At 25.6% G+C, this 18,900-nt stretch overlaps 3 protein-coding genes across 3 annotated transcripts; 2 read left to right on the top strand and 1 right to left on the bottom strand.

The window, feature by feature from the left end:
• Nucleotides 1–3,140: 3,140 nt before the first annotated feature.
• On the top strand, nucleotides 3,141–4,421 carry GO595_006536 (uncharacterized protein; the record flags this gene model as incomplete). Its single annotated transcript, XM_067919900.1, has 1 exon — nucleotides 3,141–4,421. The coding sequence occupies one exon, from the start codon at nucleotides 3,141–3,143 to the stop codon at nucleotides 4,419–4,421; it is 1,281 nt and encodes a 426-aa protein (XP_067773414.1).
• Nucleotides 4,422–4,571: 150 nt separating this feature from the next.
• On the top strand, nucleotides 4,572–6,362 carry GO595_006537 (cytoplasmic heat shock protein 70; the record flags this gene model as incomplete). The annotated part of the gene is made up of 1 exon (XM_067919901.1): nucleotides 4,572–6,362. The coding sequence occupies one exon, from the start codon at nucleotides 4,572–4,574 to the stop codon at nucleotides 6,360–6,362; it is 1,791 nt and encodes a 596-aa protein (XP_067773415.1).
• A 227-nt stretch (nucleotides 6,363–6,589) lies between these two features.
• GO595_006538 (AAA family ATPase) lies at nucleotides 6,590–8,892 on the bottom strand (the record flags this gene model as incomplete). The annotated part of the gene is made up of 2 exons (XM_067919902.1): nucleotides 6,590–6,859; nucleotides 7,762–8,892. 2 exons carry the CDS (start codon nucleotides 8,890–8,892, stop codon nucleotides 6,590–6,592), a joined length of 1,401 nt encoding a protein of 466 aa, XP_067773416.1.
• Between the last annotated feature and the right edge of the window lie 10,008 nt (nucleotides 8,893–18,900).

Here is an 18,900-nt window from a genome sequence, read left to right on the forward strand (position 1 = left end):
CATTTGGAAATTATTTGGTATACTTAAAACTGTACTCATGTATGCATCTGAAAAAGGTTATATCGAAATAGTTAAATTACTTCTTAAACGAAAAGAAATTGATATTGATGCTAAAGATATTTATTCCTTTTGTTTATTGTTTAGTATAATAATTTTATATTTCAAAATAATATATGGAATTTTTTTTATATCGAAGAGTCAGCTCTTGTTTATGCATGTCATAAAGGAAATACAGAAATAGTTAAATTACTTTTTGAACAAAAAAGAATTGAAATTAATTATATTGATATTAATTTGTTTTGTTTCATATTTGTTTTAATAATTTAATGTTTCAAAATAATATTTGGAAATCATTCATAACATTTCAAACACTACTTATTTTCGTATCTCATAAAGGATATACAGAAATAGCTAAATTACTTATTGAACGCCAAAAAATCGATATTAATGCTAAAGATATTTTTTTATTTTATTTAGAATTTATTTTAATAATTTTTTGTTTCAAGATATTATTTGATAATTATTCATTACATTTAGAACAGCACTTATTTATGCATCTGAAAAAGGTTATACAGGAATAGTACAATTACTTCTTGAACAAAAGAAAATCAAAATTAACACAAAAGATATTTATTCATTTTATTTGAAATATATTCTAATAATTTAATGTTTCAAAACATTATTTGGAAATTATTCATTGCATTTAAAACAGCACTTATTCTTGCATCTATGAATGGTTATACAGAGATTGTTCAAATGCTTCTTAACCATAAAGGAATCAATATTAATGTTAAAGATATTTATTATCTTTATTTAATTTTTATTTTAACAATTTGATATTTCAAAACAAAATTTGGAAATTTTTCACAATATTTAAAACAGCATTTAAATACGCAGTTCTAAATGGTCATTCAAATATAGTTATGTTACTCATTAATCAAAAAGGAATTAATGTTAATATAAATGATAAAGTTAAATTATTATATTTATAGTTTATTTAAATTAATTGATGATTAAAAATAATATTTGGAAATTAATCAAAAAATTTAAAACATTACTTATGAACGCAGCAATTAAAGGTTATATAGAAATAGCTAAAGTACTTATTGAACAAAAAGGAATTAATCTTAATGCTAAAGATATTTATATGTTTTATTTGATTTATGTTTTAATAATTTACTATTTCAAAATAATGTTTGGAAATTATTCAAATTATTTAACACAGCACTTATGTATGCATGTCAAAATGGTAAAAATGATATAGTTAAATTACTTCTTGGGCTAAAAGGAACTGATATTTATTTAAAAAATATTTATTTGTTTTATGTAAAATATATTTTATCAATTTCAGATTTCAAAATAGTATTTGGGAATTATTTATATTATTTCAAACAGCACTTGTTTCAGCATCTGCAAAGGGTTATATAGAAATAATTGAAACATTTATTAAATTTAAAGGAGTTGATGTTGATACCAAATATATTTAATTTAATAATTTGAAAATTCAACATAATATTCGTAATTTATTCATGATATTTAATAATGCTCTTGTTTCAGCAGCTGCATATGGACATTTAGAAATCGTTAAATTATTACTTCATCAAAACTTAATTGATATTAATGCTAAAAATGTTATTTTATTTTGATTGAGATTTGATCAAATAATTTTATATTTTCATGTAATATTTGGAAATTATTTATAATATTTAATACAGCACTTATCACTGCATCTCGTAATGGTCAGGTAAAAGTAGTTGAATATCTTCTTGCACAAGAAAGAATTAGTATTAATATACAAAATATATCAAAATTTTATTTAAAATTTGTTTTAATTATTTATTGTTTTATGATAACATTTGGAAATAATGCACTTATGGAAGCATCTAGTCATGGCCAATTAGAAATAGTTCGGATACTTATTGAACACGGAAAAAATTCCCAAAATAAGAATGTTCAATTTTTCTGTTTGCTGTATATATGAACTTTTTGATGTTTTTAAATAATATTTGGAAATTATTTGAAATATTTTTTACAGTAATTCAATATGCTGATGGTGAATTTACACATTCAGGCGATTTACTTATTGAACACGAAGGAATTGATATTAATGCTAAAAATATTAATTTGTCTTATTTAACATATGTTTTGATAATTTGATGTTTTTGGATAATGTTTGGAAATTTTTCAAAATATTTGAGACAGCACTTATGTTAGCAGCTTGTCGTAATCAAGAAGAAGTGGTTGAATTTTTGCTTGAACAAGAAGGAATCAATATCAATGCTCAAAATATATAATAATTTTATTTAAATTTTAATTTAACAATTTAAAATTTTCAAATAATATTTGGAAATTATTTATATTATTTAAAACTGCTCTTATGCTTGCACGAAATAATGAAAAAGTAATCCAAAAGTTCCAGCAGAAAGATATAGAAAACACTAAAAAGAGATAAATAAATAAGAATGATTCTTAAAAAGCAACTTCAATTAATTTTTTTTTTTAATTTCAAATACACATGTTACCAGCTCATATCCATTAACACATTTGTAAACACATTCCTTTCGAGACTTCGGGAATTGAGAAAATGTAACAAAACAAGTCACATAAGGCCTCACTCATTTCACACATTGATAGAATGAATAATTAAAAGAATTGGTAAAAATACATAGCTACTCTATTACATGATTGTTATGCATTTTGAATTTATATTATAATCATGTTGTTCGCTATCATTTCCATCATGAAAGCATCGGTCAATAATTCAATTTTTGAATTTGTAAGGTTTATATGGCATTAGACAGTTGCGGGGCAAGAAAACCAAAGTTTTCCTAACATATCCAACAAATCATGGAGAGAGCCAAACAACCCAAAAGATTACCATGCTGAGTACTTCAAAAGTTGAGGATCTAGTAAAAATTATCGAAAGTACAATAGATCAATTCAACCAAAAAGAATTCATTTTATTACATAAAAACGAAATACTCCTAAAGTCACAAGAAATTGAAAGTATCTCTGAAGATAAAAATTGTGATATTGTCATTTTCCCACAATTTGTAACAATATCAGTAATTACCACTGAAAGTGAACTCCTTCAGAAACAGATCGATATATCGACACCAGTTATAGCTATAATTAATGAAATGGTTGATTCATATCCAGAAAGATATGTTCTTGCTTTTCAAACAAAAGATAAAAGGTATCAAGTTCTATCACATATGTTTCCTTTGTTTTCTCAAGGTTGGTTTTTTGATAGCTTAGTTTTAATCCGAAGAGTTTATTTGGAAGATATTTCTAGCCTTCATCAACATGATTTCCGTGAATACCTTATACGGAATTGTCAATTTGCTGTTGCTCGTGGACTTTCTTTTTACACATCGAAAGTATGGGCTGATCTAGCTGCATTACAACTTGTATCCAAACAATCAAAAGCAAATGCGACGCCAGACTTTGTCCGTAACAATATATCACTTTACATACCACAAATGCTTAAGAAAGATGATGCATTGATTAATTCAGTTTGTAGATTTATGGAAATATATGGAGACCTTACACCAGAACAAGCCGAAACCATATATGTTTCCAAGGCAGCAAGTGATGGATGTCAATGTGGATATGGAGAAAATCTTAAATTCAGTCGTTTTGATGGGAAAAAATGGCCAAAAATGGTTCCCAAAACAGTCTTCTTTTCTCCTTACATGATTTACGTGTTCACACCGCTTAAGTTTACCGAGCCTAACTATGAGGGGCTTGTTGACGAGATTGAATCCATCAACGATGAAACCGCCGACGGTTCGATTGAAATCGTGTTCAAACGCTCTGAAAAATGGCGGTTTATTAGCAAGCAGCCGTTAATTTTCAACAGCATTCTAAATGAGATTCGAACTAAACCAAAACATTCCAAAGAACTTGAGAATAATGACTCAAATCAAAAAGAAGAAAAAGAGAAAACTGATGTTAACGATTACTATTTGACTCTATTTCCTTCTCAAATCTCGTGTCAAGTTCCAGATGATTTCGTGAAGCGTACCAATTTTTCATCCGCAAAAACATCAACATTTGTCTTTGAAGAGGAGGAACCGACAACTTCGATTTCAAATAAAATTGAACCGCTACAATTCATAAAGCCAAAGAGGAAGAACCCAAGGAAAAAGAGAAGGCATCCTGGTACATATCCTATAGTTCCGCCTGGCAAGTTTGAAACTAATCAAGAATATGATATTGTCAAGAATAACATGAAAACAGTCAAACTTGTGAGAATGATTGAAGACAATGGTGAAAACGAAATTGACGAAAAGGAGAAAATTCCAATCGAAAAAGAAAAATTCTTTAAATTATCAGAAGATGAATCATGGGAAAAGAATCCAATCGCAATTGTTTTTGTACTGCTTATAATAATTGATATAATCAAGATTCTGCTCTAATAACTGCTATATTGTATAATACAAAGCAGAAAAAAGTTTTTAATAAAGTTTGTTTCTTACTTTAAATTAACGGTCGATAACCGTTATTTTATAACTTTTTCAAAGCATTGAACGATGGTTATATTGGCATTTTTAAATTATTTTTTTTTTATGGCTGCAATAGGAATAGACCTTGGAACAACATATAGTTGTGTAGGCATATATAGGAATGGTGAAGTTGAAATTATACAAAATGATGAAGGTCATAGTACTACTCCATCGGTAGTTTCTTTTACGAGCGATCAAAGGCTTGTTGGTTCAGAAGCAAAGTATGCTGAACCCTTTTATCCAGAGAGTACAATTTTCGATGTTAAGCGCCTTATAGGGCGAAAATTTGATGATAAAGAAGTTCAATTTGATAAGAAAAATTGGCCATTCAAAGTTGTTCCAGATGCTAACAATCGTCCAATGATCAAAGTCGAAACAAATGGTGAGGTTAATTTATTTTCTCCTGAAGAGATATCAGCGATGATTTTAGAGAAAATCAAAAAAATTGCAGAAAATTACTTAAAAACAGAAGTCACTGATGCAGTTATTACAGTCCCAGCAAATTTCAATGATAGCCAACGTGCATCTACTCAAGCAGCTGGACGTATTGCAGGTTTAAATGTATTACGTGTTATTAATGAACCAACAGCAGCTGCGATAGCATATGGCCAAAAACAACATTTTGAAGGGGAAAGAAATATTTTAGTTTATGATTTAGGAGGCGGTACATTTGATGTATCTATTGTCCATGTTAATGGTAATGATTATAAAGTATTAGCAACTGCAGGTGATACACATTTAGGAGGGAGAGACTTTGATAATAATATGTTTAATTTTTTTGCTGACATTTTTGTGGATAAATATGGTTGTGACTTTAGAGAAAGTAAGCGTTCTTGTGGTTTATTAATGGCTGCTTGTGAGAATGCAAAAATCATTCTTTCTATGTATAAATCAGCTCCAGTCCGAGTTCAATCATTATACAATAACATCAATTTCGAAGAAACGATATCTCGTGCTGCCTTTGAATGTTTAAATGAAGATCTTTTTGAAAAGACTCTTGAAACTGTATCACTTGTTATCGATCTTGCAAAAATTGATAAATCTAAAATCGATGATATCGTACTTGTCGGAGGTTCATCAAAAATTCCACGAATCAAAACGTTGCTCACCGAATATTTCGATGGTAAAGAGCCATGTCGTCTTGTTAATCCAGATGAAGCTGTTGCTTATGGCGCCGCGATTAATGCTGAAGAAGGTTCCGGAGTTGTATTAATTGATGTCACGCCATTATCACTTGGCATTGAATTAATAGGTAATTACACTGATGTATTAATTCCAAGGAATACTCCAATTCCTTATGAAGCGTTTCGAATATATACAACATCAGAAGATAATCAGACAGGAATTCATTTCAAAATTTTGGAAGGAGAAAGAACTCAAGCATCAGAAAATAATGTGCTCGGTGAGTTTTCCATTTTAAATCTGAAAAAAGATTTAAGAGGAAAAACTAAAGTCGAAACAACATTTAGCATCGATCAAAATGGAATTTTAACTGTGAAAGTCAAAGAAAAGAATAGAGACAATCAAAAGGATATGGTGATTCTAAATGAAAAAGGAAGGCTTTCAGAAGAAAAGGTCCAACAAATGATTAAAAAGGCGGAACAACTTAGAGCTAATGACGAAGAGTTCGCGAAAAAGGTTTTGGCAATGAATTCGTTTGAAAATTTCGTTTATGCCGCGAGAAAGAAAATTATGAAGAAATATCCAAACAATGAAAGTGCGGAAATAAAGAATATAAGAAATGTGATTCAGAAAACAATTAAATGGACTGATAAGAATCAGGGAGCAGAAATAAATGTTATTGAAGCAAAGAAAAAAGAATTTGAAGCAATAGTTAGGCCATTCATTCAATAAATTTCAAAATATTTCGTACAATTTGCCTGTGTGTTCTTGTTACAGACGAATTATGCACCAATAAATATTGTAAAAATTGTTTTATTATTAAAAAAACTTAAAAGTTACATGAGCATGCTCAATAACTTCAAATGAAAAATTACATGAGTATGTTCACTCCCTTAAAATAAAAAGTTACATGAGTATGTTCATTATCTTCAAATGAAAAATTATACATAATAATGTGTTTAGTTATATTTTGGTGCTGTGACTGTTTTGATGAAGTTTCCTAACTTTGATATCCACCTATCAAGCGGTATGGATGACCCTTCTGTGATATCAAGGAGAGCACTTTGACGTGATAAACAAACTAAAACAAAAACAGATGGAAGAAAAACGAAGAGAATTAAATCACCTAAGTTTTGCATAAATGAAACTCTACGTTGATGACTGAAATTGTACATCCAAAACAATATGTTACAAACAATAGATGCAATTCCTTGATATAATTCATATTTCTTGATTAGATGGAATAAAATTGATCCCCACCAAAAACATAAAAGTGTTCCTATAAAAGAAATGTCTCTAAGTGGGAGCAACAACCCGAAAATAACAACTAACATTCCAATAAAACGACATAAACGTTTGAAGAAAATCCGATTTTCGATTGAAAACTGAATTAATCCATAAATAGAACAAAGGATTCCTGTGATGAACAATGTTATTGTTACTATTGTTCCTAATGATATTGTTATAAAGTTGAAAATCCCAAACGCAACAGAACCCATTTTATTAGATGCCAATTTTTTTGAGAAAAAATAATTGTGTCAAATAAAAATAAAATATTTTTGTTAAAGTTCTTTTACACACGCACTTCATCCATTTTATTATCACCATAATCAATGTTATCTATTTCTGGTGAAGCACCTTTCTTTATTTTTATCCCGCATGTTGAATTATGAATTTTGCAATTCATCACTTTTCCATTACTTTCTTTCTTGAAGCAAATTCCGCATTTACTATTAGATATATCGCAATTGTTAATTTTGCATTTACTATTTTCTCCTATTTTAATATTTGCTTTTTCGTTTGAATCAAAATTGCAACTTTTGAAAACAGATAATGTATCTTCAGTCGCAAAAAATCCAATTTCTTTATTATTACTGAATTCGCATTCATTAAAATGAATGTTTGCATTTCCTTTTGTTTCAAAGCCATTTTTTGAATTATTTTTAAATTTACATTTTGAAATTTCACATTCAATTGAGTCCTTCAATCTTCCACCATAAGTACTTCCTTCAAAAGAGCAATCCAATAATTCTGTTTTTAATTGGTTATCATTGATATAGACACAAGTTTCTCCACATTTACAAATTTTTGTATTTGCTAACAAACCTTTTGAATTCTTGTCTAGGAGCACCCCAATTTTACCAACTTTTTCTATGTCTGTATCTGTTATTTCAATGGTTGATGCCTCTGTCGATTCAATTGCTATTTGGCCGATGTTTTCCACTTTGCATTTGTTCATTTTCAAGAGCGAATTCCCAGAAACAAAAGCACCTGTTGTTTCAATATCAGAAAGTGTAACTTGCTCACATTTAACAGATGATTGATGATCTGAAATTATGCCAGAAAGACATTTTCCAGATAAGATATCGCCATTTAAATTAATAACACTCTTTTTAATCGCATAAATAAGAGCGGAAGATATCATATCAAGTATCTCACATTGTGTAGAATTGATATTAAATTCATTTGAACCAAAAAATCCTGAAACACATTTGCTAATTTTACATTTCTCTATTCGAAGTCTTCCTTTCCCAGAACAATTTATGGCTGAACCGCTTTCATGGTTAGTTATAGTTGTATTGAGAATTGTGTTTGACAAAGAATCAGTATTTAATTCAATTGCATCTCCGGCATTATTTTCAATCACCGATTTATCAACACTAAGTGATGCTGAGTTCATCACAACAATGCCACTATCTCCGCAACCGGTAATTTTTGACTCTACAAAACGAACTTGAGAGAAATTTGTTGCAACAATTCCAATAGATTTGGGTGCAGAAATTGTGCATTTTTGGAATTCTATTTTAATTGAGTTGTTCGTGTAGATGATTGGCATCATGTTGGATGTGATTGTACACTCGTTAAAATAAAGACGTCCTTCTTTATGTATTGTTATTGCTGGCATAAATGAAGAGATTATGTTACACTTTTCTACTATAATTGTGCCGCCTATGAGATTAATTGGAGATGCACATTGAGAGTTTCCTGTTTGAATTGTGAGATGTTCAAGAAAAACATTAGCACCATCAATAGTAATTGGGTCTCCAGAGGGAAGAGCATTAATTATTGTTGAACCTTCTCCAACAAGATGAATATCTTTTTTAATTTCGAGGTTTTCATAATAATCTCCTGGTGGAAGAATTATAGTCGATTTTGCAGGAGCTTTTTGGATTTCTTCTCCAATCGAATTTTGTTGTGTTGTTGTATGTGTTATTTTGTGCCAATTGTCTGGGGTTGCAGGTTTTGGAGGAAAACGGTTCATTAAATTTATCAATTAAATACTTTACAAATCAAATCTTAACGGTCTCCTAAATTGGAAAAATGTTTTTCGAAAAACATAAATTTTACTAAATTTTTAATATTTTTAATAATATGTAGGTATTGAATAATTTATTAAAATAATTTCATCTTCATTATTTTTATTAAAACAATCTATAGTTTTTCTTTTTAATTATACCAACTATTTCTGTATAATCATTTGAAGATGCTAAAATAAGTGCTGTATTTTATAATTTGAATAATTTCCAAATATTATTTTGAAATATCAAATTATTAAAATAAATTTTAAATAAAACAAATAAATATCTTTAGCATTAATATCAATTCCTTCTTGTTCATGAAGTAATTTAACTATTTTTGTATGATAATTTAAAGATGCCCAAATAAATGCTGTCTAAATCAATTTAAATAATTTCCTAATATTATTTTGGAATATAAAATTATGAAAATAAATTTTAAGCGAAAAAAATAAATATTTAATTCTAATCGAATTATTCGTAATAATTTTTTGATTTTTATACCATGTATATTTTTAATATTTATCGTTTCATATGGTGATACATTATCACCAGTAAAACATTCCACATATTTTTATATAAATTAAGGATATTAATGAAAGAATGATTCAAACCCTATGTTGAGCTCAACAAACAATAAAATTATTCGATTCAAACTTCCCATATTCATATAATTTTGTAATATTGTTTATTCTGCATATTTTGCTCAAAAGGGTTGAAATGATGCGTACCTAAACTATTTAGAATTAATTAGAAATAAGGAAGAAGAAATAAACAAAAATAATCCTGATATCATTAAAATTTTTGCTAAATACATTTCGCAAATCACAAATGAAACAAATTATCTAATCGAGAAAATGATTGAAAACTCCCTAATTGATAACACATTATTTCAATCATTGGATACACAAAACCCATAAAAATTATTATTATGAAGATCTTGTAGAAAAAAATTTTATTGAAAATTATAAAGAACTTTCTCAAAATGATTGGGAGCTTCATAAGAAATATATTGAAGAAGGAGTTAATCCAAATGAAATTGCGAAAATAATTCGAAATGATGAATTAGAAAAACTTCAAGAAATATCATCACAAGAAAAATTTGATTTTAATCAAACAATTGAACCATTACTTTATGAAAGATGCTCGTTTATTAATCATTATGTTTCATCAATTGATTATGCAGCATTTTTTGGATCTATTCAATGTTTTAAATATTTAAATATTAACCGCGTAAAAGTAAATCCTGAATGTACATAAGCAATTGCAGGTGAAAATGAAGAAATCATTCATTTATATGAACAAAATCATCATCATTTCACAAAGCATGTGAAACTGCAATTAAATTCCATCATAACGATGTTTTTATATGTCGATGAAAATAAATTAGAAGAAGATTTAAATGAAAAAAGATTAAGGAATTGGAGTGTTTATGTGTTTCAAGAAACGGAGGTTTCAAGGTTGAAAAGGAAATTACAAAATTCTTACTATTTTAGAAGAGAAGGGATATGATAATGATTCCAGTGTTAATAAATCAGCAAAAATTGGAAATATATATCTTGTTAAAAATTTTCTCCTAAAATTTCATATCCCAAATGATATTATAGTGCTGTCTTCAAAATCAGGAAATATTTAACTATTTAAATATATATGTGATAAAGGATTTGATGTTAATATTAAAGGTATTATTTTGTTTGATTTAAAATTTTTTTTTAATAATTTTGTATTTCAAAATAATATTTGGAAATTATATAAATTATTTAAAACAGCATTTATTTTAGCATCTGAAAATGGTTGTATAGAAATAGTTATATTACTTGAACAGAAAGAGAAATAGATATCACAAATGTTCAAAAGCTGTGAAATTTTTGGATATCTAAAAATCTATCACATTTAATATTAAATAAAAAAAAATATCAACAATTTTCAAGCTAAGTATATGTTAACATTACCATTAAATCAATATTCATAATATAACAAAAGCTTTGATCATATTTATAGTTATATTGTGCATTTTCTTTTTAGTGTTCTATTTTATTCAGGATGGTTTAAATTTCTTTAAAGAAATGTGCATCTTTCGAAGCTATTTCAAAATATTTTTGAAAAGTATTCGTCGAAATACATTAAAGTTTTTATAAGTAATCGATTAAATTCAAATGAAAATGTATGAACATTCATAAAAGCTTCAACGAGTAATAAGACAATAATTTGTTAGATGATTTATATGAATAATATCATAATATACAATGGAATTTAAGGATGAAGTAATTCAGATTCAAAACATTTTTAGTTATAAATATTTATTTCTTAAGCAATGTAACAATTTTCTCTGCTGCCAATTTTCTACAGACATGATTATTTTCATCTATCACGTTTAGTAACAACAATTCCAACTTTTCATGAAATCCAATTTCATCACCTAATAAATTATTCATTTCCATTAACAATTCGATATTTTTTTCATTCACATTAATTCTATTAATTTTATCCAACACCTTAAAACATATTGCAGCAAATTCATTTATACCAATCACATCTTTCATTTTACACAAAACATTTCTTAAACCATTCACATCAAACAATGACTCTAATAACAACAATGATTTCTGTGAGACGACTTTCATTTTATCATTTATTAAATTTAAAAATATATTCTCAAATGACAATTTTTTAACGAAATAAATCACTGATTTATCCATTTTCACCAATTTAATACACGTTGATAAAATCAATGGCGTTATTTCGTAATTATTTAATATATTCCAAATTTTCTCATATAAAGGTTTTAATATATCAATCGAAGAAATTATTATAATTTTACACATGTAAGAAATCGATTCATTTAATAACTCATTACCAGGAAATGTTATACTTCTCATACAACCATTTAATATGTTTAATAAGTTATCTTGATTAAATTCTTGATAAATTTGTTTAACAAATGTATCATTCATTAATCCGGATATTATTCGACAATTTTCATCAGAACAAACTTTATATGATAATGAAACAGCTTCATGTAAATGTGGTATAAGTTTTTCGAAGTTATTATATGAATAAAATTTATATAAAATACGAGAAAATATCATCGATCCAATTAATACATTCGATTGATATTTGTTTTGTAATAAAGTAAAAGAATTTTTACAAAAGGTTAATATAAGTTTTGGTTCTAATAATATTAAACAATTGATTAATGTACCAATTGATTGATAAAGTGATTGAACATTAATTAATATAAACTCAAGTGGCTCATGATTAAATTTACATATTAAATTAAATAATAGTTCGAAATTTTTTGTGATATTTTGTATTATTTCTTGTTTATTGTTTTGGTGTAATGTAGATGAAAATAAAATCGAAATCCAAATGATCAAATTGATGGAAATATTTGGAAATTCTTTTTGTATATTTTCTTCATTTTTAATTATAATTGGTAGAGCTTGGAAGTATCCATTTATTAAGAATTCGTTTTGTAATGAATGTTGTGGTAATTTTATGTTTTTAATGATTTCATTATATTTATTATAAAAAATTTCTTTAATTTCATTGCTTTTAATGAATGATTTGATTAAAGTTTTTATGAATTTATTTATTTTACTTATAAACATACAATGAATTAAAGTTTCCATTCCAATTTTACTTAATAAAATTCCGTTTTGTAATGATAAATAAAACGTTTCATTTTGCGTCGTGTTACTAATTTCCAAAAAATTAATTATAAAATTTTTATTATTTATTAATGTTTCAGGATGAATTAATATTAATGAATGAATTATTAATGAATGTACATATTCAAAAGGTCGAAAATTAATAACAAACAAAGAAAAATCATTAAATTTATCTAAATCAAATTTAACAAAAATGTTTTTATATAAATCAATTGTCGAATCGAAAACTTTCGAAGCAATTAAATCTTTTTCATTTAAATTATTTTCATTTTTATTTTCGATATTAAATAAATTACATAAAATTTCTTTCGATATATTTCTTAATTGTATAAAATTAGATATAATATATTTAGATAATATTATAATTATTATATTAATATCATTTGAATTAATGAAATTTTCATTTTGGATTTCATTCGAATAAATTTTTGTTGATTCTAATGATAAATTTAACATTACAAATGTATCTTCACATTCATTAATGTTATTAATCATTGATTTTAATATAGAAAACAAACCTTCTTTAGTTGGAATTATTTTATATATCGATTCACAAAACATTAAATTATTTGTTTTATTAACATTTTTAATATTATCGTTTGCGAAATTTGGATTTTTTGATATATAATATGAATATGAATTTGTTGCCATATTAATTAAGTTAATATCATCATTACAATGACTTAATACTAAGTAATAAAAAGGTGTAAAATATGAATATTTAAATATTAAACTTAATAATGAATTTGACCATTTTAATTCTAAATGAATTTTCGCTAAATTCTTTAAACATTTTAATATTATATCATAATATGTTTCAATTTTATTATCTTCTGGAAAAGCAGCTTCAAAAATCGACAGAATTATATTCATTTGAGTTTCATTTGGTGATAAATTCTTTACAATGAATTTTATACAATTAAAAACAGCTTTAATATGTAACTTAACTTTATCTTTAAAAGATACAAATAAAAATCCATTCGAAATTTCATTATAATCAGTAAACCTAATTAAATGTGGTAAAAAGACATCTAATGTTGATCTTTTCGCAGCGTTAATTAAAAACTCATTTGTAAGTTCTTCATCTTCAGGTATTAACTCACGGACAATTCTACATAACATTGGTATGAATGGAGAACAATTCGGTAATGATATAGCTATTAAAGAAGCTCTTGGTTGTGTTTGTGCCTTTAATATTGCTTCACTTCTAATATTATCAATATATTTCTTTGGTATAATAATATCAAATAAATCACATAAAAGTAAATCTTCTTTAATGATTTTATTTGAAGGAATATTTGATATTAACTTCAAATATGGTAAAACAAATTTCTTTTGATTCGAATCATTAATATATTTTAATATTAAATCTATAAATATCGTCGAATATTCAGTCGGATTTAAAAATATTAAATCTTTCGAATCTAAAATCGTTATAACAATTTTAGAAACATTTTCAATGATGTCATCATCTTTAAACAATGGAATATATTTATATAAATATGTTGATACTATTAACGGAAACTTATTTGTAACTTTCGATATATAATCAATCGCTTTAAATGTACGAAATTGTAATATTAAATCATCTAATAACTCAGCGGTAGTTAATATTGTTAATAAACATTGAAACGCTTCTTTAAATATTTGTTGGCTCGTGAATAAGTTATGTTGTGATAAAACAATTATCGAATTCGTTGCTGATAATGATTGTTTAATTGTTGGCTGTGAAGGGAAACATTTCTTTATTAGTTTTTCATTGTCTTCTAAATATCCTAAATATGATGCAAATGTTAAACTTGAATATATTTGTTGTTTATTATTAATACAATTAGTAATAACCTCTTTTAATGTGTTGTTATGTTTGTATTTGTCAAGGAAATTAAACGCAATTTTGGAATATTCGTCATCACATTCATCAAAATATATGGAAATGATCGGAACGATCATATTCAAAAAAATTTTGGTAGTGAACTTGGTTGACTCATCTAATGAAGGTAATTCATTAAAACTTTCTATGATTAATATTCGGGTTTCATTTGTTGACTCTTTAAACAATTTTATGATCTGTGAAATTACCGACTCTAAAAGTATAGTAACTTTCTCAGAACTATAAAATTTGAAAATGGTGTTCATGAGCTTGATGCCATATGAGTAAAGTTGTGGTTTTTGAAGTGATGATTTTATGGATGATTGAATCTTTCGTTCTCCATTACTTTGTTCAAACTCTTTCTTGGACTCTTCTGAAAGTGATGAAAAGCGAATTTTGGAAAAGAAAATCGTTGCTGCATAAAGATTTGATGATTGAAGATCTTCAAGCATGGCAATAATAAACTTAATAGAAGGTGAAATAAGTTCTGGTTGATCTTGTGTTAAAATGGATATTGAAAATGATGATAATGGTGATTTACATTGAACAATTTGGTTGAAGATTTTTGAAATGGTAAACGTCTTGAATAAGCAATAAATACATTGTAAAAAATTCTTGAATAATTCATAGTCTTTCTCGTTATTTGGTGGTTGGGTCTCTGATAAAACATCAAGTAAAATTGATAATAAAAATTCATCATCAATTTTGTCAAAAGTTTTTGAGTTTTGAATAAAATATGTTTGCAATATTATGGATGCTTTAGTTTTAATAGAAGGATCATTGGATTTTTTGAGTGTTGACACTAAAACTTGTATAACATTTTTTGAATCAGAATATGATAAAATACAATTATAAGGTATTTCAAATGCTGGTCCTGAAGAATTGATAGCTGCATTTATAAGACGAGAAATAGTGGAATCATTGGAAGACATGCTGATAAAACAAGACGAAAAATCTTGTCACTTTTCGAAAATTAAAATCTTATGAAACCGTTCATATCACTTCACATTTTCAGACTTGTTGTTTATTCAGCGTTTAAAATGGAGTTATTCGTATAATTAAAAAAAATTATAAATACTCTTACTATACAGAAAAAAAGATATGAGTATGGTGCTGATTTTAGATATTAAGTATGATTGTAGTTTTAGTTTTGTACAAGTTCAATTTTATTTGAATCAACGAAAAAAATAAAAAAGAAAAATTTCAAGTAAATTATGTCTTCGAAAAGACAGAAAAGTCAAAATGATAAAAAAAATTGAAAAACAAGAAAAATAGTAGTGTTCAAATAATACAATAATTTAATAAGTTTAGACATTAATCATATGATAAAAGTTTTCTATGAAACATTTAGTTTATTAATTTTTAGGAACAATTTTTTAGGCATGAAATAATTTTACATGTTCAAATTTATCTATTCTTTTTGCGCTTCCGATTTAAGGGTTTTTTAAATAAACTAAATAATTTCCAAATATTATTTCAAAAAATTGACATAAAATAAAATAAATAAATATCAATGTTATAGATATTAATTCCTACTTTTTTAAGAAGTAATTCCACAATGTCTGTTTTATCATTGTTGTATGCTTTCATCAAGGCTTTTGAAAATAATTTATGCAATCTTCAAATATTGTTAAGAAACAAATAATTATTAAAGTAAATTATAAAGAAAACAAATAAATATTTTCTTCATCAATATTAATTTCTTCTTTTTCAAGAAGTAATTTAACTATTTCTATATGTCCTTTTTCGGATGCAAACACAAGTGCTGTGTAAAATAATTTAAATAATTTCCAAATATTATTTTGAAATACCAAATTATTAAAACAAATATTAAATAAATCTCATAAATATTTTCTGTATTAATATCAATTCCATCTTGCTTAAGAAGTAATTTAACTATTTCTGTATTTCCTTTTTCTGATGCTATCATAAGTGCTGTATTATGTATTTTATATAATTTCCAAATATTATTTTGAAATATTAAATTCTTAATATAAAATTTATATAAAACAAATAAATATTTTTAGCATTAATATCAATTCCTTTTTGCTCAAGAAGTAATTTAACTATTTTTACCCTACCTCTTCCAGATGCCATTATGAGAGCTGTTTCGAATAATTTAAAGATTTTTCAAATATAACCATAAAATTTCATGAATTCGAAAGAAACATTAATTAAAGTGAATAAATATCTTTAGCATTAATATCAATTCCTTCTTTTTCTAGAAATAGCTTAACCATTTTGGATTTACAGTATAGAGATGCTTGCATAAGATCTGTGCAAAATAATTCATATTAATTCCAAATCTTATTTTGAAACATTAAATTAATATAACAAATAACAAATAAAACAAATAAATATTTTTAAGATTAACATCAATTCCTTCTTGTTCAAGTAGTAATTTAACTATTTCTGTATAACCATTTTCAGATGCGACATAAAGTGCAGTTCTAAATAATTTAAATAATTTCCAAATATTATTATGAAATCCAAAACTATTAAAACAAAATCTATGTACAAAAAATAAACATTTCTTACATTTACATCAATTCTCTTTTGTTCGAGAATAAATTTAACAAGTTCATAATTTCCTTTTTTAATTGACTTAATCAATATTTTTTCTGGTAATTGATTATTTTGAAGAAAATGTCTAACAAGATATAAATTACCAATTTTAGCTGCTTCATTAATAATATCATTACTTATTTTCATTCCATTATCTATAAGAAATGCCAAAATTTCATAATTCACTGATTTTATACATTTTTTCCCTAATTTTTCAAGAAAATAATTCTTATTCATTTCGATAACTTTATTTTCATAAAGATATTTAAATATATCATTTTTATGGAATTGAATTGCTGTTTTATATGCATCTTTAAATGATGAATGATTTTGTTCACATAAATGAATGATTTCAATGTTTCCACCTGCAATTGCATATTTACCTGTGTTATTTATTTTAGCACCATTCATAAGTAAATATTTAAAACATTTAACTGATGAAAAAAATGCTGCATAATCAATTAATGTAACATAATGATTAATAAACGAGCATCTTTCATAAAGTGATGGTTCAATTGTTTGATTAAAATCAAATTTTTCGTGTGATGATACTTTTTGAAGTTTTTCTAATTCATCATTTCGAATTATTTTCGCAATTTCATTTGGATTAACTCCTTCTTCAATATATTTCTTATGAAGCTCCCAATCATTCTTTGATAACTTATCATAATTGACATAAAAATACCTTTCTGTAACACCATATCTTTGAATTTTATATGATGGTCTGATTTTATAGTGTGCAAAATATCTTGTGTTAATTTTTTTTGTAATATTTTTATCAGCTAAATTTAAGTTAATCATTTTATCTATTAGAAAATATGCTTCTTGTGATTGAATTTTTGAGATATAACCAATAAAAATATCAATGATTTTTTTATTGTTTTTATCAATTTCTTCTTCTTTTGTTTGAATCGTTTTTAAATAAGTTAAATAGATATCATATAACTCCTTTTCTGAACAAAAGGAAGAGGAAAGTAAATTACTTATTGTATAATTAAATGAATATGGATAATTCGTATCATACAACTTCATTGTTTGATAAACTGTAAAAGAAATTTTTTCTTTAGTTATATTAGATGTAATTTTCTCGAGTTCAAGAAGAAATTCCATGTCACTAATTTTATGTTTTAGTTCACCATTTTCTTTTATTGAAGAATTTGTAAAGATATCATAATGTTGCCTGTTTGCATTTAACATTGAAGTGTACCTCAAAAAAGCGATAAAAAGAATGAATAACCATAAAATGGTGAGACCGATCAGACATAAACCAATTTTTCAAACAAAAATATACTTCAAAATAAATGAATTACATCAATTTTATTTAAAGTAATATTTATAATTTTTCCTTCACTTAACAAATATTAGCTAAGCAAATTTATTTTTATTTTTTTTGAATATTTGATAAACATTTATCATTAAATATTTATTTAACCAATAAAGCTCTTCTATATTTAAAGAGATGGTTTTATTGATGTAACCATCTATCTTTTGATTGATTTAGTAAAACTTTAAATACCGAAAAGATTTCACAAAACGCACGTATTTAACGATATATAAATTGAAAAGATTTCAATCGTTTTTATCACTTTCAATCAAATTTACAGTTATTTTGTGGTGTTAATCGGCCAGCCACAATTCCTTTTCTTTCTTTTTTTTTTTTTTATATTTCATTAATAAAGTTCTTCAATTTCCCTGAGCTCTCATATATTATTGAATGTTTTAATTATAAATTCTCCGATTAAATTTATTTAAACAGTTTCCAACTCCAGAAGTGAACTTCACTTAGGCATTAACGTTCTCCTTAAGCGGGTTTTTCAGTTGAATTTCAGTTCACATTTCCAAGTCACGCGGCACAGTTCATATTTTTA

Source organism: Histomonas meleagridis, assembly GCF_020186115.1.
Source record: "Histomonas meleagridis strain 2922-C6/04-10x chromosome Unknown contig_44, whole genome shotgun sequence".
NCBI lineage: Eukaryota > Parabasalia > Tritrichomonadida > Dientamoebidae > Histomonas > Histomonas meleagridis.